Source organism: Rattus norvegicus, chromosome 6 (assembly GCF_036323735.1).
Source record: "Rattus norvegicus strain BN/NHsdMcwi chromosome 6, GRCr8, whole genome shotgun sequence".
NCBI lineage: Eukaryota > Metazoa > Chordata > Mammalia > Rodentia > Muridae > Rattus > Rattus norvegicus.
Genome location: NC_086024.1, coordinates 51,034,686 through 51,059,211, shown reverse-complemented (window position 1 = coordinate 51,059,211; position 24,526 = coordinate 51,034,686). Strand labels below are relative to the sequence as shown.

General features: G+C 48.3%; 2 protein-coding genes across 4 annotated transcripts in view; one reads left to right on the top strand and one right to left on the bottom strand.

The window, feature by feature from the left end:
• Trappc12 (trafficking protein particle complex subunit 12) overlaps positions 1–9,334 on the top strand; it is a 65,466-nt gene extending 56,132 nt beyond the window's left edge. For all 3 annotated transcript variants that reach the window (XM_006239964.4, XM_063261896.1, NM_001398781.1), the window contains exons 9-12: positions 2,809–2,907; positions 7,294–7,394; positions 8,117–8,204; positions 8,405–9,334. In XM_006239964.4, the coding sequence (XP_006240026.1) occupies positions 2,809–2,907; positions 7,294–7,394; positions 8,117–8,204; positions 8,405–8,647 (531 nt within the window). In that variant the 3' untranslated portion in view covers positions 8,648–9,334. The remainder of the gene's footprint in view (positions 1–2,808; positions 2,908–7,293; positions 7,395–8,116; positions 8,205–8,404) is intronic.
• Positions 9,335–16,982: 7,648 nt separating this feature from the next.
• On the bottom strand, positions 16,983–23,945 carry Adi1 (acireductone dioxygenase 1). Its single transcript, NM_199097.2, has 4 exons — positions 23,811–23,945; positions 21,076–21,195; positions 19,631–19,810; positions 16,983–17,865 (listed from the first exon to the last, which is right to left on the bottom strand). Exons 1-4 carry the CDS (start codon positions 23,928–23,930, stop codon positions 17,746–17,748), a joined length of 540 nt encoding a protein of 179 aa, NP_954528.2. The 5' UTR covers positions 23,931–23,945; the 3' UTR covers positions 16,983–17,745.
• Between the last annotated feature and the right edge of the window lie 581 nt (positions 23,946–24,526).

The following is a 24,526-nucleotide window of genomic DNA, read 5'->3' as shown; positions in this document are numbered from 1 at the left end:
CATGTCTCAAAAATACTTCCACAGTGGATGTAATTTAAATTAAAAGTTTGGTTTAATCTTGATTTTTCATGAGTTAAAGGGGTGAAAGAAATGTTCTGAGTGAAGTGGATGCGAGCACATGCGTTCTGCTGCCATCTAGTGGACATAACCAGTATTACCACAGTAGCTGGGCTGCATAGCGGGGCCTGTGCTAGCTAACAATGACCTAATTAATCAGTCTTTTAATGATAAGAAATCTGCTCATGTGTTCCAGTTCTGAGTGTCCCACAATATATTTCCAGGAATACTCACTTGCAAGACAAAGCCCTCTGTTCTTGCATGTGATATCCTTGGGTCTCACAGGAGCCTTAAGATACCTGTGCCACTAGAGTGAACCAGGACACTCTTCAGCTTCACATCCCCTTACCTCCCACACAACATTCTGACTGCTGTGGCTTCTGTTCTGCCACACACAGGGTGCCTCCTGTTTGCTTAGGTCACACCTCATAAAGCCTTTGTTGGCAACAAAGCAGCCATTAATGTGATTTAGCAGTCACTCAGCCAATGAAGTTTTTAGGTACAAGTCAGGCAAGGATGAATCTTACCCACATATGAGTGTCTGTATTTCTATTCAAGGGCAGGTGGGTGTAGTCAGAAGAGTAGAGTGGGTACTCCCCAAGAAGCTGTTGTCAGCTGCCGTCCAGGTTCCCAGAATGAATGATTTCACTGAATAGTAACCAACTAGAAGTCCTCAGCAGCCCTAAATACGCCTTCTAACAAGCTCGCCCCGACCTCTCAGGCTTGTTGATAAATGCTAGCACTGTTGCTGCTGGCACCTACGTGACAATCCCTTCTCTGCTGCTGCTTTCTCTGATCAGTCTGAACCCTATGGATCTAACCTGCCTCCTAGGAGAGCTGTAAAATCCTATCAAAGCTGGGCATGGTGGTACCCACCTTTAATCCCAATATGGGAGACCGAAGCAGATGGATCTCTTGGAGTTCAAGACCAACTGAGTCTGTATAATTATAGTTAATACAGAACCATACAGTAAGACTCAGTCTCAAAAAAAAATTATATGTAATGGGTATATTTATGGCCTGTTTCTTTTCTGTTGGGCTATCCTCAGTAGCAAGTACCCCTGACCCTGGGCAAGTTTGAAAGGCAAGAGTGCCAATCAAAAAGCCTAGGATCCTAGCAGGCTTCTACTGAGGCATACCGGCCCCCATGCTCCTACCCTGGCTCTGTCCACAGCTGTCTGTCAGAAGCATCGTGAGCAGAACGGAGCCCAGGTCAAGATGGCCTGTACTCAGGTACAGCACTGGGGCTGGCAGTCTGCCCTTTGCTCACTGAAGTCAAATGTAAGGGTACATACCAGGTTAGAGGGGATACCAGGATGGATCTTAGGGGCCATGACCTTTTGGAGGGAAGTAAGACTGGCTGCTGCTCCTCTGTGCAGCGACCTTGACCCCAGGACAGTGGTCTGAGAGCAGGTCCACAAGCTGCACAGGGATGCTGCGTCCTCTCAGCCATGCCCCTGGCTTCCCAAAGGCAGAGGAGCTGTCAAAAGCCTTCTCTTCTGACGCCTCACAGTACATGCACAACATACACACGTGCACCTGCACACACTCACACGTGCACCTGCTGGCACAATGAGAAATAAGGCAGGCTGGCCTTGGGCAGCAGTGACAGGCAGCAAAACGTGGTGGGAGAGGAAATCAAGGCATGTGTGGTCTGGCTCCTTGTGAGCATCAGGCCTTGAATAAAATTAGTTTTAACGAGCTGCACTTGAAGGTACCAGACTGGAGAGTCTTCATTTTTTTTCCCCTGCCAAACTGGAATTTTACTTGTCGTCTGTCTTTATAACCTCCCAATTAGCAAGCTCAGTAGCTGTAGTCCCAGTTTGGAGGAAACTGAAAGTTTAGCAGAGAGAAATGAAATACCTTCCAGAATTTTATGGTTAGGAGGAAATCAGCAGTGCTGGCCCTGGACTGGTCACCATGTGCTGTAACTGAGAAGTAACAAGTCTTGGCCTGGCTCTTGCCACAAAGCTTGCTCAGCTACTCACTACAGAGGGTGTAGGAGGAGCTCACCTCTGAACCCTGTGACAGGCAGTACACATCTCACTGATACCAACTCCCATGCCTTTTTATACTATGGACCACAAATGGGAAATGGACACTAGGTGGGGAGTAGACAGAATGCCTCGAGGAGGGGCTGCAGGCAGGGGTGGTGCAAGGCTACCACTAGGAAGGTGCACAGAGCTGGTCACTGAAGACAGCTCTGCAGGATGTGGACACCAAGCCCACAGCACCTTCAGCACCTCTGTACACTTGTCTCTGTAGAGCAGAGTAACCGTGTGACATTATAGGATGCGGTGACATCCTATGCCTTCACTGTCATAGCAAAGTTGATTGGTGGGTTATTTCAATACAGGTATTTCACCTCGATATGGGGCACAGAAAAATGTTTGAGATGCTTTCAAAGTGTGGCTTATGTGTTTGGATGATGAGATGGTACAGAACTACAAGTCCTTACAACAACTCTGCCAGAAAAGAGGGAGGCAGGCACCAAATGTGGGGACCTCTGGTTTCTGCTTAGGAAGCAGAAGCAAAAAGCAGCCTTCAGGCCTGAATCTATGTCCAGAGGCCTGTGCTAACAAAAGGATATATGTCACAGAAGTTGGAGTCTTCAGTCCCACCACGGTTGGTGGGAGGTCCTACACTGGTCTGTTGCCTCCACCACTCTGTGTGTATCCTTGGTCCATAATGCACTGCGAACAGCTGCATAGCTTCTCCAGCTCACTGCATGCTTTTGTTCTCTTACCACAGGACTATGTGCTGGCTGTAAACGCTTACCTCACAGTAATCAAGTACTACCCGGAGCAGGAGCCACAGCTGCTGAGTGGAATTGGCCGCATTCTCCTCCAGGTACTGGCCACACTGCGTAGAGACCAACAGCTGAGTGCAGCAGCTGCAACCCAGCAAGGTTGCCTGGGAATTCTGTCCCTCAGAACTCATACAAATGGGCAGTAGTAAGGAAATATTTCAGTTCAAATTAATGTGGCCGCTAAGGTGTTCTCTGCAATGTTTCTGTTGTGTGCTGTCCTGTTGCAGTTAGGGTCATCTGCTAACGGTAGCTGCTGTGTTGAGGGAACACTCAAGTGGACCCTGACACAGGGGCTGCAGTAATGCCGAGGCCTGGCCACCCTCAGCAAGGCTCTCTAATATTTGGTACATCTTCTTGTCATCCAGGATCATGATCTCCCACTGCAGGCTGCCCAGGACAGGCCTTGTCCCTTGAGAGGCTCTAAATATGGGTGAAGTGGGTGGGTGAAGAACAGCTAATGGCGGAGGAGAATGAGCCCACCCACACAGGCACATGGCCACAGAAGTCAAGCACTGCTACACTTCCCAGTGCTCTGCAGCCTGCTTGGCTACCTCGCCTTAACAGCACTTGTAGCTAGAATGCCTTCCTAGCATGTGGGAATCTGGAACTTATGGGTACTGGGGTCCTATATTCCCTGACTCCATAGCGGGGCTTTCCTGCTCGGAGAACCCAGACAGAACACAGGAGGCAGCCATCTGCATACATATCTAGGAACACTGAAACTACGATGCAGAGTGGGAAATCTGATATTTTGGAGGCCAAAGTGGCCCCAAGGGTAAGTGTTCCACACAGAGCACATTTCCACAGTGAAAGCCACACTACATAAGGAATGCTTGTGGGAGGAGACTGACTTTATTACTGAACTGAAGCTGTTTAATGCTGAGTGCATGGGAAGATCTTAGGAAACGGTGCCTGGCTCCATCTTGAATGTGATCTACAAATCAGAGGAGGCCCCTGGCTCATTAATGCCTGGGCATGGCAGGTTTCCAACACTGCTGCCCCCGGGAGTGTCCTCGGTAGCTAGAGAAAGGGCAAAACACAAGACTAGTAGGTTGGCCTCCTTGCTGTGGGCTGTTCATCCTCGGGCACTGCTACAGGCCAGTGCCCCATCTCAGGGTCCAATGCAAAGGAGAGGTACAATCCTTGGGTCATACTGCTCCAAACAAGAGATGTAGTACCCACCAGGCCAAGGAACCAGCCCAAGGAAAGCAGATCTTCAAGGCCAAGAGTCCTGGGCACTGCTGAGTTTGGCCTGTAAGCAGTGTGGTGCTGGCATCAGCAAGTTGCACCTGTTCTCTCACCCTCAAACAAGAGTAACTGGCCAGTCTTCAGTGAGAAAGAGGAGCAGCCTCCCTCTGCAGCCATCCCAGCATGACATGGTCATCCCACTCTGATGAGTCAGAAGAGTGAGCCCCTCTGTGGCCATTTCAGTCACTCTGAGTGAGTGAAGCCAAATGTGAATGAACACACATTGTCGGTGGCCATAACTGGCTTCTGTCTGGGAAAGGACACCTACGCGCTGAAAAGTAGACACTGATCAAACAGAGCGAGGCACTTTGAATACAGTGCTGAAGTGGGGGACTAGAAGCACTTTACTAACTACAGACAAAGTGCAGGGGGCTGTGGGAAGTCTGGTGACATCACGGATGGACTACACCAACCAGGATGAAGTAAATGACCAACAGTGGGTTCCTAGATGACTTCACACAGGTGAATTTGAATACTGCCACACCCCTTCTCTGTGGGCTTCACTTGTATTTACATTTGTTTTTAAGGTTTTTTTTTTTTTCCTAAAATGCCATGTGGCCTAAGAATAGGGGTCATTTTATCACCCCCGCAATGTCTGGACAACCGAGGGAGACAGCTTTGACAAATATGAGTGCCCCAGAGGCACATGCCCCTCCCCTAGCCTATGCTACATCTCCTGGCCACAAACCCCCTGTGGTCATTCTTCAGGGTGTTTTATTCTGAAGAGCAGTCTTCATTCTTTCTGAGATGGACATAGAGCAAGTCTGGTTGTGAGCAGGGTCACCTGTGTTGACTGTGAGCCATTCACGTGACAGCTGGGAGCCCAACTCGGGCATGCAGCATAGTAAAGGGCTAGTTTTTACTACTTTTTATTCAGGAACTCTTAATGCCTTTGCCTGTCCCCACAGGCTTGACTACCTCCTCCCCACACTCCCTACCAGCCTTCAGAGGTGCTAGGTGCATCTGCGTATTTGAAACTCTCAGGCCTGCGGATGTCACCATCACACACAGCATCCTGCAGACCATGTGTGCCTTCTGCTCAGAAAGCAGGTGGACAGTGGCTTAGGGGAGAGAAGTGGACATGACGTTTCCACATTGAGGAAGCCTGTTCACAGAAGGCTGGAGGTGCCTGATTCCAGGAGCTTCTCAGACAGTCCCAAGGCAGAGCCAAGTAATCCAGTCTGGACACCTGGAGCATTTGTCCTTTGAAGTTCCTTCTCTCTGGCTCAGACTCTGCCCCTCCAGATCTTTTCACGTGGGTCTTGGGAGGTCATCACTCACACCAGCGAGATAGCTTTTGAACCACCATGGAAGTGCAGTAGCCCATGGAAGCCGCTGTGTGAGAGCAGCTCTGCTTCCAGGGCAGGAAAAGAAGATACTCGACCACGTACTTCAGAGCCAGAGACCCATGGCTGCCAGAGTTCACTGGAGAGCCAGGAAGGTGCCAGACTGTAGGGGACTGCAGGGAGCAAGGGAAGACTACTGGAACACAATGGGGAGGAGCAGCGGAGGCCTGAACATGGCAGATGGGGGTGGCCCGTTCAAAGTGCAGCCAGGAGTAGCAGCAGGTGGGGCACAGTGGCACACAGTGGCCCAAGGATACCTGACAGATGGCGCTGTACACCCTGATACGTCTTAAATACCTGTATTGTATACATGCAGCTTGTTAACCAGCAGTCAGACCTCAAGAAAACTGCCTAGAAGGGATTGGCTTCCAGCTTGCAGAGATGTCAACCCCTCCCCAGGAAATAAAAAACTCTTGTTTATTTTCTGAGCCATTGAGTGGCTAGAAGTGATAAGGACAAATAGCAAAGGGAAGATGTCTATTCAAGAACATCCGTGAGAAGGCTGAAGTATCAACCAGGGCTGGCACCCATCCCCAACTCAGCCAGGGTGATGAGCCCAAGCTAGGGAGAGTTCTTTCCACTTCCACTTAGCTCCTCCCCCATGCCCGGTGCTGGGTGGAGTCCAGGTCAGTGTAGACAGCCAAGGGACTCTGCCTCCTCAGGCTAGGATAGTGGTCACACTAATTGCCCTTTACGTCCTGATGCTTAGTAAAACAGTATAGGACCTCAGGCTGTCTCCCCTGTGCTGTTCTCCCCTGTCTACTCTAGAATCGCTCTAGTTCCAAAAACAGACCTCAGATAAATAGCTGGTGATCTGCTTCCCTGAGCACTGACTCCCTACATACAGCATAAGGCGGATGTCAACCCAAGAGTGTTCCCAGTGACAAGGGGCTGCCAAAGGGGGGTGCCACCAGGCTGAGAAAGCCACAACAAGCCTCCCAATACATAAAGTGACTTTACCAAAATCAGTAACTCATATAGCTCCATCCCTCAGAGATCCTCCAGGGAGTAGGAGGTAAATGGGGTGCTTATTATAAGGTACAATACGATCAAAAGATGGTATTTTGTGTGACTTTTGTTAAGGTGTCCTTCAGGCAGGCCGTAAACACATGGGTCATTGGTCAGCCTCTACTGGTGTGTGAAGTTGCTGTATAACAGGACTCTTTGTCTTCCACTTCTCATTGCAAGCCTAACTTAGAGCACTGGGTTCCCTCCCTACTCTTAAGGCAGCAGAAGAGCACAGACACCCATCTCACTCGGCTCCATGTCTTCCTGACACTTCCCCATCACTGATAGAGTTGTAAGAGTCCAACTTCACTTACCTCAGAGTAGAAGTTCCCTTCATCTCCCTGGGTGCCTATCCCAAGGGGCCCTGGTATCCTCACGAAGGATAGCAGTAGGTCTGTTCACTTATTTTTATAGTAGGATTCTGTATTTATTTGGTCGAAGTATTACTTTGAAGTTAGCAAGCTGGTGGTATCTACTCTGACCTCAGCCAGAAACGTCTCAGAAATTGACTCAGGCCTGTTGTGGTTTATCAGAGTTTGTTTTTACTGAGCACCACACCGGAGTTTATACTTGGGGGCACAGCCACTAAGTTGTAAGACTTGAGCCAGGCATTCATGTTAACATAATTCCCTGTCAGAGACAGAAGCACCAGGTACTTTGGGTGGGTCCTTAAATGTCTCCTGCTCACCGGGTGGGCTCTGGGACCTCCCGTATGACACACAAGGCACTTCCTATTCGGATATGATACTGGAAACAACTGTGATTTTACATTGACATCTCTTTTAACCTGCTAGCTAAACTGACTGAATAACTTTGTTAAAGCAGATTGGAGACATAAAAACAGCTGAAAAATATTTTCAAGACGTTGAGAAAGTAACTCAGAAGTTGGATGGACTACAGGGTAAAATAATGGTTTTAATGAACAGGTAAATATCTTCGAATTATTTGTGTGTGTGCATATAAACATGCATGCTGAGCTCACACGACCACTGTGGAGAGTTGGCTCCGACACGGTCCGACATGCATGAGCTCCAGCAGCTGAACTCAGGGTTCCAGGGACAGCAGGAGACCCAACCTGCTGAGCCGTCTCATTGGCCCACAGTTTGTCTGACTGTCCCTGTCCTCAAGTCTGAGACCCAGACCCTCAGGCCAGGGAGCATGCTGTTCTTCTAGAATCACAGCCCTACTCCTCACGCCTAAGACGCAATCTTCAGAGCATGAGCTCGTTTTCAGTATAGACGTACACCAGGATGTCAGACCCGCCGTCAGGGGCTCCCGGTAGTGCTGGTCTCCGATTAGCTTTCCTGGGTCGCATATCTCAAGATCATGAATGTGTGGCCATCAGGACAAACTTGCTACCCGCTCTAACCACACCAGAAAGTGAACATGGTACAGGGGTCAGTTTATAAGACAGGAAGTAACCTTGGTTGGAGGAAGTAACCTGTGTCTGGACTGGAACCTAAATGGCAGACTTGCCAGTGACTCTGATGTTTCAGTCAGCAATAAAGCCATTGGCTCCATCTGAGAGCACACGACTCACTCTGATGTACGTGCCTGAATGTCCATGGTGCATGGTGAACCTTATCCTGGCTGCTGGGTACCCTTGGCGTTCCTGTGCTCACTGCTTTATCTGTTGTGTACATTGCAGAGCCTTTCTGTACCTTGGCCAGAATAACTTTGCAGAAGCTCACAAGTTCTTCACAGAGATTTTGAGGATGGACCCGACAAATGCAGTGGTAAGACATGCAGACTGGGTACCCACAGGCCCCTCTACCTTTTGCAGACCAGTAAACCCAGATTCCTGCTCTGGCCTGGCCTGGCCTGGTCTGCAGCAGCTAAAGAGGTCTGCAAAGGGTCTGGTGAAACATGGGGACCAGGGACAGAGAGCAGGCAGGCTTGTGTCTGTGGCACCCTGAGCCCATGTCCTTTGCTCCAGGCCAACAACAATGCTGCTGTGTGTCTGCTTTACCTGGGGAAGCTCAAGGACTCCCTGCGGCAGCTGGAGGCCATGGTGCAGCAGGACCCCAGGCACTACCTGCACGAGAGCGTGCTCTTCAACCTGACCACCATGTATGAGCTGGAGTCCTCAAGGAGCATGCAGAAGAAGCAGAGCCTACTTGAGGCCGTTGCCAGCAAAGAAGGGGACAGCTTCAACACGCAGTGCCTGAAGCTGGCCTAGTTCCCTCCAGGTCTCTGTACTCTGTAGACACTTGAGAAGGTGGATCAGTAAAAGCACTTGATGGGTGTGCAGGAACATGCCTTAGGCTGGGCTAGTCTCAGACCCACTGACCGGCCTACCATGCAGTTCCACAACACTGCCCGTTGGTGGAGGTGGGCTATATGCCTGGCATTCAGAACAGGAAACACAAGAACCTGGGTTCTTTGGTTTGTTCATGGACGTTAACTGCTCCTTTGTCACTTCTGAATACTTGGCTGGTATATATATAATATTGCCTGTTCTCACTATCATTTTCTTCCTTCCTCCATATCCTAAACCAAAGCATCACGCTGCCTACTCAGCTCACTCAGAACACAGCTGGGCAAGAAGTGTCACAGGCTGGCACAGCATCTATGTGTTCTGTGTGCCTGGAAGGCAGAGCGGCGCAACACTTGTACGCTTTGTCTACTTTGCAAAATGTGAAGGACCTGAAGATGGTTTGGGGTACCCAGCTTTCCTAGTTCATGTGACTCATAAACACTCATTTTAAAGGCAGGATACACAACTGTGGGATGCAGCAGGGCACAATTTGTGCCTCGCATGCTGAGAGCCTGGGCTCCACCATAACAACATAAACAAAATGTCTGTGGCACACAACAAAACTACTGTCTCTTCATTTCTGAATAAAGTGGAGAGTCCTTGGTGTTATTTCCTGGGGATTTATTTCCAAATGGTCTTACCTGAGACTTAACTTATAGAATGGGTGAATTTTGGGGGCTCACTCACAGGAGCATGGATACCCAAAGATGCTAAAAAGCCCACCCACCCCCACCCTCACTCCCCAGTAGTGACTGTCAAAAGCTGCATCTCTGGAGCCCCTGCATAACTTAGAGGCAGCCCAGCTGGCCAGCCCCCTGTTCCAGCTGTTGTTGCTGCTGTGTAACCTTGAGGAGGGGCCTCCGAGCACAGCAAGTTACACGGGAGCTTCCTCTAGGAAGCTGGAGTACAGAGGAAGTGGCTACACAGTGCTCCACCCCTTTACCAACTCTCATTCTTTCCACACCCCTTTCCTGGTGTTTCTTGAGCTTTCCAGGGCTCTGTGGATGTTGGTTTATGACTGGATGTTGTTCCACTGTGCCTCAGCAAGTCTCTCAGGAGCTTGTCTGGCTGGAGCTCACCAGTCATCTTTGGAATAAACACACTTCAGAGGGCAGTTGTACAGGCCCATCACAAAATCAGAGCAGTGGTCACCCTCTGTGCCTGTGACCTGCCCTGCTTTTCAGCTCCAAACATGAGTTCCCTCCAGGGGAGCACACTTGGAATCCACTCAGAAGCCAGAAGAAAGCACTGGATCCCCTAGAGCTGGAGTTAAGGTGGTTGTGAGCAGCACGATACAGGTTCTAGGAACCAAACTCTGGCCCTTTTCTAGATCAGCAAGCAGTCTTACCCCTGAGCCCTCTCTTCTGACCCTGTGTACTAGGAGTGTGGCATGTGGGTGGGAGGTAGTGCCAAGTGCACTGTCACTGCCACAAGGGCAAAAGACAGCTGTTCACAGCCGTGCATACCAGAAACCAGCCCAAGGGGCTGAGGCCGAACAACCCGTCTGTACTGACAGGCCAGGGATGTGAGAGCTAAGCCACAAGGGTCGTTGGCTCTGGCCATTCTGGCAGATTCATCCTGATCCTCTCAGGCACATCAACAGACAGCATGCCAGGAGCCACTGGGTGTCCCGGCAACAGAAACAGCATCCTAAGTTACGGTCTCACGTCTGCAGGTAAGGGTGACCCAGTCCTCTCCCAGCCTGCATTCCCCATTGTCTTAGTGTTCTGTGGCTGTGAAGAGGTACTGACCACAGCAACGCTTATGAACATTACCTGGGGCTGGCTTAGTGTCAGAGAGTTAGTCAGTTATCGTCATGGGGGAAACATGACGTGGTGCTAGAGAAGGAGCGGAGAACTCTTCAAGGAAAAAGAGTCACTGGGCATGGCTTGAGCTTTTGAACCTCAAAGCTCACTCCCAGTGACACATTTCCTCCAAGGCCACACCTAATCCTCAAATAGTACCTCTTCCTGGTCACGAAGCATTCAAATCTGAGCAACTGTGGGAGTCGCTCCTCTTCATCCACCCACTGAGAGGCAAGGGCAGAGAGAGTAGGAGACTTTGGTGTAGTCCTGAAATCATGGCCCAAGATTTTGGCCATTCTATGGGTCAGCTTTGAGCCTCTGTGTTAGAGCTGCCCACAGCTGACATCACAAACTGGACCTAGACAATGGGCAGCCTCCAGGTTCTCCCTGCCTTTCTCTTCAGCATCTGGCTCAGTATGGGGCTTCTGACTAAATCAGGGCAGATGCTGGTATACACATCACTCTTAGGATCGGGACAGCTAAAACAAATTAAGGCTCCCTCACACAAGGGAACCCCAGTTACCCTGGCAATCCAAGCTAACATCACTCTGGCACCAGAAATGACAGGCTGTTTCAGTAGGTTCACTCTGCCAATTTTTAAACAGCCATTTTTGTTCTAATCAGTCATAAACTGCCACAGTCCCTCAGAAGCACTCTCCTTTCCTTCTTTTTCCCCTCCTAGAGGTTAATCCCTGCAGGTCTTGGACCCATTTGAACAGCAACACATCCATGAAGCTCTGTCCAGTCACACTGGTGAGTAACAGGCCACAGAAGGGATGACCAGCCTTTCCTATGGAACCCACCATTAGGAAGCCCACTGGGAGCGAACACTCAGTCTGGTGCTCACCAAGGTCTGGGTTTAGCAGAGCCAATACCAAAACCTTCATGTGCTGCACACCATCCTTGCCACATGCTGTTGGGTACCTAAGCTACAGAATGTGCAGACAGGTCAAAGTTCTGACTGGCCTGTGGACACTCATCTAATGTAAAACAGAGCACACATGAAAAGGGAAGCCTGTGTGACGTAGGTTTCTATGGCCGTGATAAACACCAGAATCCTGGGGAAGGTATGGGTTTACTTCATCTCCAGGATTGCAGTCAATTAATCATGAAAGGAAGTCAGGGCAGAAACCTAGGGACAGTAACTGAAGCAAAAGCCACGAAGGAACATTGATGTACTGACTTGCTCATCCCGCTTTTTTGTACCATATAGGACCACAGGCCCATGGGTAGCCCCACCCACAGTGAGCTGAGCCCTCCCACATCAATTGTTAATCAAGAAAATACCCTGCAGACTCACCTAAAAATATGTTCTCAGTTAAGATTCCCTCTTCCCAGGAAAGTCTGGGTTTGTCAAGTTGACAACCAACCAATGAGGTGACTGGAAAGAACACCACATCCCCTGCAGTGAGCATAACCATTTATTTTGTTGTGTTTGAGACAGTCTTTCCCTATGTAGGTAAAGCAGACCCACATGGAACACTGGGTCCTCCTGCCTCAGCCTCCGGAGTGCTAGCATTACATATATGTGCTACCACACCCAGCTTGGACCACTTCATAACTGGTTCTGTCCCTACCCACTGCTTTGTTAAACTGCCTCCTCTCTCCCTGAGCTCCCCAGGTTCTACCTTGGAGCCCCTACTGCATAGCAAATTATGAGGCCTACACAGTCTGCTTCTACCAAGGCCTATTCCCTCCCTACTGTCCCAACCACATGGGCCATCAACCCTTGGTCTGCTGGACTTTGCATTGTTAGAACTAAAATATCCACAATATCCATATATTGAAGTTCTTGTTGCCCAGTATGACTGGATTTGGAGCTAGGACAGGCCTAATTAGAATTAAGACCCTGTATAAGGCTGAAGCACTGACATACATTGGAGGACATAGTAGTAAGGTGATCCCAGGAGGCCCAACCCTGTGACGGGAATGTTGATCTCAAGCTCGAGATACCCAGCCTCCAGTGATGTCACGAGTCTCCCTGTCTGGTGTTTCTGTTAACAGCCCAAGATGCCCTGCTCTGCAGAGCAGCTACCTCACTTCTGGTATGTCAGCACATAATCCACTGAGCACCTAGGAGGAGCAAGGCTGCACCTACTCAAGGGTGTACCTGGCTATGCTATCCCACAAGATCTGTCCTACTGTCCATCCTGTTCCTACCTGGAACCTGGCTGCAAGGCTCTTACCATTCACAGCTCTGGAAGCTTGTGAATGTCCATCTCGGGCATGAATGAATCTGCGAGTTCACAGTAATCATGGAGTGGAGAAGCCAACACAGACACTAGTATCACTGTCCTAGATGATGTCTCTGTGTGGTCCGAAGTCCTGCTCTGGGGGAGAGATGGAAGTAGAAGACAGGCCTCTGAAAGTGGCCCTGGCCCTGGCCCTGCTGGCATCCCTGTGTTCTTAGATAATGAGCCTCCTTTGTTCTCCTGGAGAAGCAACAATTATGCCAGGGCGTCTGGGAGCCATCAGGATTAATGACTGACTGGCCAGGCTGAAAGATGTATAGGTGGCAAGGCCAATTGCTGATCGCATCGATCTGTCTGCCAGACAGGTGTGTGGACTTGGGCAGGAGCGCTTTCTGTAACAGCTGCCGCAGACAAGCACATTTAACCCATTGAAACAAGGGACAGCAGTAAGTTGGGTATATCGCTCAGAGGCAGACTAGTCCTAGCATGTGCAAGGATACGAATTCGGTCTCCATGCTAGAAACTATCAATGATCGTTAATTCCCTAGTGTGGCTAGAGCCCATCTGAGTAAATTACTCAACAGTACGACTAGGGATCAAGTCTTCCATACAGGAGACTCTTGGGATATAGCACATTCCAGGTTTAACAAGGGCTAATGGGAAGAGCTGGATTTATTGGCTGTGACCTACAGCAGGGCTGTAGGATACCTGCTACAGGTAAGCTGGATACCTCCAGATGGGTTCCCTTCAGAGGTGTCTCTACCAAACAGCATGCAGACTACCCTTGACCTCACTGACCCATAGACACCTGCAGATTTCAGGGCATCCAGTGCCATCCACATGCAATGCCCAAGAGCCTCCAGCTTCCACTCTCCTTACCCTCAAAGAGCAAGGCCAGTGCCACACAGCTTGTCCACAAGAAGCCGCCAGACTTCACAGCCTGCCCACAGCACCCTGAAGCTACAGAACAGGAAACCTACCTCAAAAAGAACTCTTAGTTAAGATACCAATGACTCAGGCTCTACTCAGAGGGAAGAGACCTAAGCAAAATCTATAGCATTTTGTCTTATTTTTGTTGTTGCTTGGGGAGTTTAGGGAGTTACATTCTAAAACAAATATGCAATCCTGCAGCTCACTGGAAGATTCCAGAGGCTCCTGAGCAACCAGAGGAAAAAGCATTAGAATCAGATCAGTACTGTATGACTTTCCTCTTTCATCTGGCCATCTTCAAGGTGCTGGTGTATGTATTATATAAGCTATAAGATTATTTGAGGTTTTTGAAACCTTTTACATAGTATACTTTCCAAAGGAAAACAGTTTTCAGGAAAAAATGATTGTTCCGGCTCACACATTTGAACAAGAATCATATTCATCACCCTCCACCCGCCCACTCATCAACTCAACCCATCTTCCTATTCACCCACTCCATCCATCCACCCACTCATCAGTATAACCCATCTTCCTACCCTCCCACTCATCAATTCAGTACATCCATCTATCCACCCACCACCAGCCAGCCACTCCCCACCCACCCAGCCACCCACCCCACCATGAACCCACCCGCTCCTGTGGCCCCAGTACTCTTCACCTATCTACCCTCCTGCTTTCCATGTCCACTACGTGAGACTCACACTTTTTCCCCAGTGTGTGATCAGCCCAGCACCAACCCACTGGAGCCCCCAGGGCAATAAAAGAGTCCTGGATCTTTGCAGTCCCTCCAGCCCAGCATAAGCAAAAGACTCCGCTTCAGATGCCAAGATACATTAAGGAAATCGGGAGCCTAATGGGTTCTAACACAGCACCAAACCCGAGAAATCGAGAGAAAAGCATGTGTCTGTAGCTGTGAGCCTCACTGTGTAATTCAGAAAAACACCCCCACCATGAGAAATGGCTTTCCTCCTCCAGAATTAGATGCAATCTGTACAAATTGAGCCAGAGGCCATTGAATCAGAAGTGGGGTCTGAAGATGCAATGATAAATCTTATCCCTAGCCTACATACCCTCACTGGTTCTGATGGTCTACCCACCTGCCATGTTTATCAACCCAGAACCAAAGTGATAGTCTACCTGCATCCCAGCTATTCAAGAGACAAGAGGCAGGGGAATCACACAAGCCCAGGACTCCAGGTTTAACTTTAAAAACTTACTCTAGGGTCCAGTGTGGAGGCTCTTGCCTATAATCCCAGTACTCAGAAGGCAGAGGCAGTAGATCCTTTGCATTTGAGGCTAACCTAGTCTACGTTCTAGGCCATCCAGAGCACTATATAGTGAGACTCAAAAAAGAAAAAAAAAAAAAAAGGCCTCCCATCAAACCTAATGACCTAATTTCAATCACCACTCAGATGCATGGTAAGGAGTCAACTCCCTCAAGTTGTCATCTGAGTACCACTTGGGTACCATGGGACATACACACATTCTCTTTCCTCTCCCTCCCCCCACCCCAGCTCACACACAGAGTCTCAAAAAACAAAACAAAAAGTATGAATACTCTGAAAGAGCTAAAAAACTGTTACCTTACTTAGGTATAGTGACAGAATTCTGTTGCCTTCATTGGTGCTTTGAATAGGTTTGGCCACCATAGACTCATGTATGCTTGGCCCACAGAGAGTGACATTATTAGGAGGTGTGGCCTTGTTGGAATAGGTGTGGCCTTGTTGGAGGGGTGGGCTTTAGGGTCTTATGCTCAAGCTTCACCCAGTGTGGAAGAACAGTCTTCTCTTGGCTGCCTTTGGATCAATATGGAGAACTTTAGCCTCCTCTAAGCCCCGCATCTGCCTGGGTGCTACCATGCTTCTCACCATGACAATGATGAACTGAACCTCTGGCACTTTAAGCCAGCCCCAATTAAATATTTTCTAAGAGTTGCCTTGGTCATGGTATCTCTTCATAGCAATGGAAACCCTAAGACAGACACCTTCCTCAATCTTCCCTCAATCTGTGAGGTTGGGACTCACACCCAAGACCTATCAGCATGAAGAACATGCTGGAAGGCATATTCAGTCATCAACAGGAACAAGGCCATTCGCAGTGGACAGTTAAAATAGGAGGCACAAAGAACAAAAGCAAAGCAAGTGGTGGCAAACATCTGTAATCAGAACTCAGGAGACACGGGCAGAAGGAGGTCAAGCCCAGCCTGACCGGAAGCTTGGCTGGTGCAGTACTTGCCTAGCATGTGTGAAGCCGTGGGTTCCATCCCCAACACTGTATAAACCACGTACAGTGGCCAATACCTGTGATACCTACACTCAGGAAGTACAATAAAGACTAGGACTGGGAGATCACCCCTACCTTATCAACATCACCCTCAATTTAAAGACTTTGACACCAACCTGGGGTACGAGAGACCCTATCACAAACAACAAAATGTGGCGTGAGAGACAGCTCGGCAGTTAAGAGCGCTTGCTGCTCTTGCAGAGGACACGGAGGGCTTGGCTCTGTCTGACCTCAGTGTAAGTTCAAATCCCGACTTCCACATGACAGCTGACCATCATCTGTAACATAATTCCAGTCCCAGGGGATCCGACACCCTCTTCTGCCTTCTGGCAGACACCACGCATACATCTAGTGCACATACATACAAGCAGGCAGAACACCCAAACACAAAAGGAACTTTTTAAAAAATTAAACCTGGGCATGGTGTCACACAACTTTAATCTCAGCACTCAGGAGGCAGAAGCAGGAGGATCTCGGAATTCAGGGCCAGACTGGCTTACACTCTAGAGGCAGTTGCAGGGGAATATCAGAGTTCAAGGCCAGCTTGATCTACATATCAAGTTCCAGGCCAGCCACTGCTACAGAGTAAGACACTCTTAAAAACAAATAACAAGGGCTGGGGATTTAGCTCAGTGGTAGAGCACTTACCTAGGAAGCGCAAGGCCCTGGGTTCGGTCCCCAGCTCCGGAAAAAAAAAAAAAAAAAAAAAGAAAAAGAAAAAACAAATAACAAACCCACCAAAAATACTAGGTTGACAAAAGCTACCAGATCGGTCCTTACTGACTGTAATTCTAGAGGGAGAGAAGCTAGGATGTACCTATACACATCTGAGTTCTAAGGCTAAGGCAACTTCAGTCACCCCCCGCCCCCCATGGCTCAAGCTTCCCTGCCTTTGTAGGGAAAGCAAGTCCCCAAACCATCACAGTGATCAAGGGTAATGGACATCTTCACATCGAGAGTGGCCACTCAGAGAACGGCCTACAGTCATCTCCTACAGCACAAATTATTGGGGTTTTCTGTAACTGCAACACATTACACATAAACATATTTCAGGGTTATTATTCTTTATTTGTTGTGCTGGGGCTCATGCCTGAGGCCTTGCATTTGCTAGGTTAGATCTCTACATCTACACTAGGTACCCCAAAGTGCTAATGTAGAAAAATCATTATTTTATTATTACTTCTTTTGAATCTTGATTGTAAAAGGACCCAAAGCTACACTGAAAATATCTACCTTGATATAGAAATTAATCATGTACATACATATAAAATCATGTAAAAATCTAAATTGGAGGCTTTAATGAACCAAGAAAAATACTGTATGTACACATAAGTACAATACAGCTTAGCTGTGAGCATACAATTAAAGTAATTTAGTTTGAAGAAAGAGGAACAACAACCCCACTTCCCCACCCAAATATCAGAGAGGGAGGAAAACATCATCTGGTTAGTTGTTCTGGGTATAACTGCCCTCTTCCAGAGAGCAGTTTCAACCCCCCCCCCCAACTGACACCTACAGAAGGACCTTCTGGAAGATGAAGATTGGCTATGCATGAATATACATATACCCAGGGCTGCCATACCTCTAAGACTTGACAGAGAAAATTAATATCACTTATTCACATTCTCGTGGCTTCCATGTAAAAATCACTTTTACAGGTGCTTTTATTTAAAAGACTCTGATCTAACAATCTTACCAAAGACAGCTAGCCTAGCCTCCAGTCCATATAAGAGCAGAGAGGTGAGAATTTTCCAATCGGTTACCACAGCAGGAGATTCACACAGTGCGGCTTTCACTTTGAGGAGCACTGCTATGCTGTTCCTTCCAAAAACTTCACGTACTGTACCCGGGCATCAAAATGGTCAGCTGGCCGGTTGTATGGTGTCCATACAGGTTCTCCAACAAACAGCCGCATGGCCTTCACGTAGTTCTAGAAAACAAGCCCCACATCACATTGGACACTTCTACTCATCTATGTGGGAACCCCTGAAGCTGTCTCACCTACTTAGGGCTCAGCTTTGTCACCATAAGCATCTGCAGCTCCTGCTTAGAGTCCACACTGGAGCAGAAACAAGTCTGGACTCCACCCACCACCCTCCTACAGTGCTCCTGGGGACCAGCTCCAGGCCCTGCTGCTTGTTGGTAAGAGAATAACTTGTCAGCATTTGTCTAAACAGGAAATGCAGTCTCCACACAGCACTTACCTTTGCCCTACAAATAAACATGCCCAGGTAAAAATGACAAATGTATGTTACTTACAGAACTACTGACAGCCATGAGCAAAGTAGGAATATCACTAGGGATTCCCCACACAGTGCAGAAATCACAGTTAAATAAATCAGGATCAGGCATGTCTGACAATGCAATGTAAGCAAGAGGACGGGCTCTTTCTGCACCTCCCAGGCACACCAAGCAGAAAAAGTAACATGTACAGCCCAGTGCCTCCTGGGTAAAAGGAGGGAAGAATTGTGACTTGGGAATATACAAACACCCCCAAAGCAATGGTTCTCAACCTGTGGGTCGTAACCCCTTTAGGGGTCACATCAGATATGCTGCATATTGGAAAACTGCATTATAATTCATAATAGTAGCAAAATTGCAGTCATGAAATAGCAAAACATTTCACAACTGTATTAAAGGGTCCCACATTGGAAAGGGTGAGAACCACTGTTCTAAAGGAACTATTAAAATATAGACACTGGCACCCTTCAAGGATAAAACTGGGGCCATGAGGAACAGAAAAGAGGACACTCACTATTGATAAACACCCTATACCCATCTCATAATTTTTTAATTTTTATTTTATTTTTTCTTTTTGATACAGGGTCTCATCTAGCCCAGCCTATTCTTGAAACTTGATATATAGCTACAGGGGACCTTGAAGTGCTGATCTTCCCATCTAAACCTCCTAAATGCTGAAATAACAGGCATATGGCACCAGACCTGGCTTCCCAAATCTGAACTTTAAGCCATGTGCATTTATCTACTGTTCAGGGGAAGGCTAGAGAGATGGCTCAGTGGTTAAGAGTGCATATGCTCTTGGAGAGGGCCCAGCACAACACACATCAGGTGACCCACAATCACAACTCCAGTTCCAGAAGATCCAACACCCAACACCCTCTCTTCATTATGTGGGTACTATAATATATATATAATATATATATAATTAACTTGGACTGAGGATGTAGCTCAGTTGTTAAGACGGTCTGTCCAGCATGATACATGAAGCCCTGGGTTCCATACCCAGCACCACAGAAATCAGGTTTGGTGGTAAACACTTGTAATCCCAGCATTGAAGGTCAAGACAGGAAGATCAGAATTTCAAAATCATCCTCAACTACAAAGTGAATGTAGCCTGGAATACATGAAACCCTGTCTCAAAATCCAAAACTGATACTTAAATATGTCAGGATTAACCCAAATCATCCTGACCCCCTAAGAACTAATCCCTGTGCTCACTTCCGAATGACCAAAGCCATCACAGATGAATGCTGCCTCACTGTCCAACAAGAGCAAAGGTGAAATTCTGACCCTTCGCTCCCAGGCTCTGTAGCCACAGGCTCTTCTGGTTTCACTGGCCCTCTCTGAAGGAGCTGACTGGCCATGTGCCTAGGCAATGAGCCTCACACGACACAGTGGGTCATCACGGTCACCTGTGATGTCTATGCACTGGCCATAGCATGGCACACTCTTACCTTCTCGTCCAGCGTGAAGCGGTGATAAATGCCGGCAGGAAGCGTGATCATGTCCCCCTTCTCCATAGAAATCCGGATCCACTTGTCCTCCTTGTCCCTGACATCGAAGTACCCGCTGCCCTCCAGGATGTAGCGGATCTCCTCATCCAGATGCAGATGTTCCTCAAAGAACATCTTGATCTAGTGCAAGGGGGAGCCTGTGAGTTTCCTGGAGACCTGTCACACAGCCCTTACGGCTGGACTACAATGAATGATACATGTTATTAAAAGCATCAAGAGCTGAGCCAGGGAAAGGCACCTACCACCAAGATGATGTCTTAAATTTAATCCCCAGAACCTAAATGGTAGGAATGGTGGGAGCAAACTGAGACAGGGTCCCATGTAGCCCAGGCTGTCCCGGACCTTGCTATGTAGCTGAGATGACCTTGAACTTCTGATCCTCCTGTCTTTACCTACCAGTTGCCGAGTTTACCTACCTGAGACCATGCTCCATTCTAAATAACTATGCCACTAAAGGAATGGTCCCAGTGAGGTAAGTGGTCAGGTACACACCCTGAAGACACCACCCCTCAGTTCACAGGAAAACGTATCATACAACCACAACAAGTCTCTAGGAAGAGCCAGATGCAGAGCTATGAATCCCATGAAGAACACCCCAAGCCAATCCAAGCGTCACTGGTATATCTATCACACCCAGGGACACACCACCACCAGATTCATGATCCTCAAAAGAGCTGGAAGAAAAGGAATCAACCCAGCTCATTTTATGAGAACAGCATTGCAAAGGAATTTTAATCCAGCAACATGGCTGCTCTGGTAGGGGATCACATCCAAAGACCTAGGTCTGTGTGATCCAGCTGGAATGCAGACACATCACACACTTTTAATCCCTCCCTCTACCTGAACTACAAACATGCCCTTAGCCACACCTTTAATCCCAAACAATGAAAGGAAAGTTAGTTTACAGTAGGAAGCAACATGTTTGAACATGACATCTGAGAGGCACACAAAGTGAGGAGTCAGAGAAAGATTTCACAGAATGAGTCAGAGATAGGACACATCCAACTCTCGCTAGAACAGCAGAGGAAGGAGGTGACTTAAGAGAGCAGTGCACGGTGACTGTGGAGGAGGCAGTTTTGCAGAGATAGGTTGCAGAAGATTAGAACAGATGGCCAGAGTTTAGAGACCAAGCAGAGATTTTTCAGTCTGAAGCCAAGAAATGCCAGTTTGAATTGGTCAGCTAGAAGAGTTTTGAGTCAGAACAGCTGAGTTGAACCAGCCAGCCAGAGTTCAAAAAGAGCTGGAGCGAATGTATTCAGCAGGAAGCCTCATCTAAGTAAGACAATTACAAAGCATCACTCTGTCCCAAAACCACACTGAAAAGAAGTCTTGTGTTAGCAGGCAAGAAGGTAATGATTCTCTCCAAGCGGGGCCTGCTCACCCACCTTCTCCTCATAATTGGGAAGTGAATCTTTGCATATGGTGATGATATCCATCCATGAGTAGTTCCTTGTTTTCCGAATCTGTTCCAGTTCTGGATCATTCTCATACTTGTCCGCATCTAGCTATAAAAGTTTAAGCAAAGTGGAGGTCACCTTAGCACAAGGATGTACAGCAACTGAGCTGGGAGTCTAGCTCCCTGGTATAGTGCTTGCCTAGTAGTGCACAAGGCTCTAGGTCTGATCCCCAGCCCTATGTGATAGAAGCATAACAACGTGGTCCTTCCAGACCTGTAGCTGGATCATCTTAACAAAGCATTGGTTATTGTTTGCCAGTCAAAGCACGGCCCTTCACCTCCTCTCCCGATGGACTGTCCACTTTCACAGTGCCAAGGTGGAAATTCCAGTTCTGCTGAAGTCTTGCCTGCTTCTGCCAGCTGTCCTGCTGGGTCCTCCTCATTTTCAGGTGCCAAGACACAGCTCACTCAGTGTGTGTGAGCACTCTGCCATCTTCCATGCAGCAAGTCTTACTTGGCTCTCTGTGGTCAGCATGCTTCCCAGGCCCACAGATCAAGCTCAATTTCACTGAGACGGACTGAGAGAGCAGCAATCCTCTGACTCCATTTGACTTTTCTGCTTCTCTCTGCCCCATCTGTCCACTCCAAAAGAAATCTAGATTCTAAATTAAAAAGAACCATTCACTACTCTTGTTTTTTTGTTTTTGTTTTTGTTTTGTTTGTTTGTTTTTGTTTTTGTTTTTTTCGGAGCTGGGGACTGAACCCAGGGCCTTGCACTTGCTAGGCAAGCACTCTACCACTGAGCTAAATCCCCAACCCCCATTCACTACTCTTAAAAATTACTGAATGGTGTTGTATGGCCCATGACTAATTCCAGCTATTCAGAATACAGAAGAGATTTATGAGTTGGGAGCTAGCCTGGGCTACACATCAAAAATCCATCTCAAAAAAAGAAAAAAAAAACAATGCATATGCATACCCTTTCATGGCAAGGTCCCACATCTCAAGTTGCCACTCACAATTTTTCATTTATCACAATCCTACCTTCTTTAAGGTTCAAAGCTAAGGACACCCTCTTCCTGACTGGATCTCCAATGCTCCTGGCAGAACTAATTTGAACCCTACATGAAACTACTGGCAACGAATTTAGTGGCGTTTAGCTTTGTTTTACAATGAAGTATACATTTTATTATCATGAAACAGCACAGCAACACACAGGCATCAATATAGTGTATGTATGTGCGTGTATCTTGCAGCATGCATGCATGTCTGGGCACCACTCTGGTGTCTAATGCCTACAAAGGCCAGGACAGAACATGAGATCCCCTGGAACTGGACTTCGATAGTTACGAGCGGATGTGGCAATGGAACCTGTGCTCTTAGCACTGAGCCATCTCTCCAGACCTAATGTATACATTTTCAACAACCCTGCAGCGTAATGCTGAATGTGCTTCTTCCTATCCCTGTGTGGAAACTTTATCACCCACAGGATGACACAAAAGAGGGCCTCCTGGCAGCGTCACGACCGCTCCTGATTGAGCGGAATGGCTTCGCTGCACTGGGGAGCCGTGTAAGACTTCTGTGAGAAGTTAGCTACAGAGCGGGTCTTCACAGACACAGAAAACACTTTATCCGGTTCCAGTCTCGACTGTACAGCCAGTTTCTGTTGTTTACGGATTATCCTGTGTATACACAAAGTCCTGAGTTTGACGCCTAATCTAAGGTATTCGTGATAACCGAAAGAAGGGATGAAGGCAGTATTTCAAAAGAAGCTCTCTCTCTCTCCCTCACACTCTGTAGTCATGAGGGGCCTTTCTGTCACCCTGCTCTATCCCCTATCCCTAGCAACTTCTGCCATGGGAGCAAAGACTAACTCCTCAGCAGGAATGCTAGAGGCCTTGCTGAGCAAACCTCCCACCCTCTCACCCTATCCCAACCCCACAACCCTGAGGCACTGCTTGCATTAGGTCACTTGGCTTCAGTTAACTAAAAGTCACTAATTTGGGAAGTCACTAGGATGACTTTTCAGAAACTGGAAGGCTGCGTTTTCTTTAAACCACTCAAGCCTGAGCTGGCATCCTACGAGTGACCTTTTGATTCAAGAGGACAAAAGTGCATCGCCACATCCGTCCCAGTGCAGAGCCTTGATTTCGTTACGTGCACACCGCGGATTCTTCTCCAAAAATACCCTATCCCTTGCAGACGTAGATTTGAGTGTCACCCCCACCTTCATGTGGCTACTCCACACATCGACTCTGCAGGGTCCCCTGGTCGTTGCTTCAGCTGTGGGCACAAAATGTCGTGGGCAGACCTTCATGGTTTTAAGGGGCATGACTCTGCAAAGGATTCATCAAACGCTCCTCAGACATGGCTCCGGCCAGTTGGTTTGCACTTCATTTTGACCATACCAATATGGACAGGCTAGATCCAGTTATCCCTTCACCAACCCCAGATTCTCTGCGGCTTTCTCGTGTTTGAACTGTGTTGCCCGTGACATTACCATGTGACTGGCAGCTGGCTGTGCTTTTGCAAACATTAGCTATGAGCTGGAGCGAGTGCCATTGAGGAAAGCAGGCGCCACCAGTCTACAGTCTTCTCCGTGGATACAGAAATCTCTGGAAACAGCGGCCGTGCTGAGCTTGCGCAGTGCCCTAGATTCCCCCCCCCCGGCCCCCCATGGCGTACGCGTGCGCAGGCGCGTGGTGCTCCGGCCTGCACTCGTACCTTCCAATAGAGCACTCCGAGCGTGCGCAGCTGCTCCAGTCCCACAGGGCGGTCGGGCTGTGCGCGGTGGGGCATCCGCGGGTCGGCCGTGGACTCGTCCATATACCAGGCCTGCACCATGGCGGCGACGGCTTCCACGAACTGGCTGAAGGGGACGGGGCTTAAACAAGCCGGAACCGTTGTGGGCGGGGTGTAGGGCGGGGCTGTCTGGAAGGCGTGGCCGCTCAGGTGGAATTGAGGAGTAGGAAGGAAAGGGTCTTCACTCTCAGATAAAAGCATGTCCACAGCCTTAGCAATTACGTGTCTACCCTGTTTTCCTTGCTGATGCTATGATAAAGTACTCTGACAAAGGCAGCTTTCAGACAGAAAGGGTTTATTTGGCTCACAATTTCAGGTTCCGTTCCATCATTGGGGGCAGCAGAACTGTCAGAGCAGGAGCTTGAAGCAGCTAGTTCACAGCCAAGAGCAGAGAGAAATGAATGCATGCGTTGTTTACTAATGCTCAGCCCCTGTCTATTATTTATTTTTTAATTAATGTGATCTAGATACAACCCCCCATAGACAGGCCACAGGCCAACCTAATCTAGACCATTTCTCATTAATACTAGGTGATTCTGGCTATGTTAAGATGGTAGTTAAAACTAACCGTCACGGAGCTGGAAAGATGGCTCCAGTCATTAAGAGAATTTATTGCTCTTTCAGAGAACCCTGAATTC

Coding starts and splice junctions, on each gene's coding strand:
- Adi1 (NM_199097.2), bottom strand. CDS start 23,930: ATGGTGCAGGCCTGGTATATGGACGAGTCCACGGCCGACCCGCGGATG. Junction 21,196..23,810: donor TCGGAGTGCTCTATTGGAAG/GTACGAGTGCAG, acceptor AAACTTTTATAG/CTAGATGCGGACAAGTATGA. Junction 17,866..19,630: donor GCTTCACGCTGGACGAGAAG/GTAAGAGTGTGC, acceptor CTTGTTTTCTAG/AACTACGTGAAGGCCATGCG.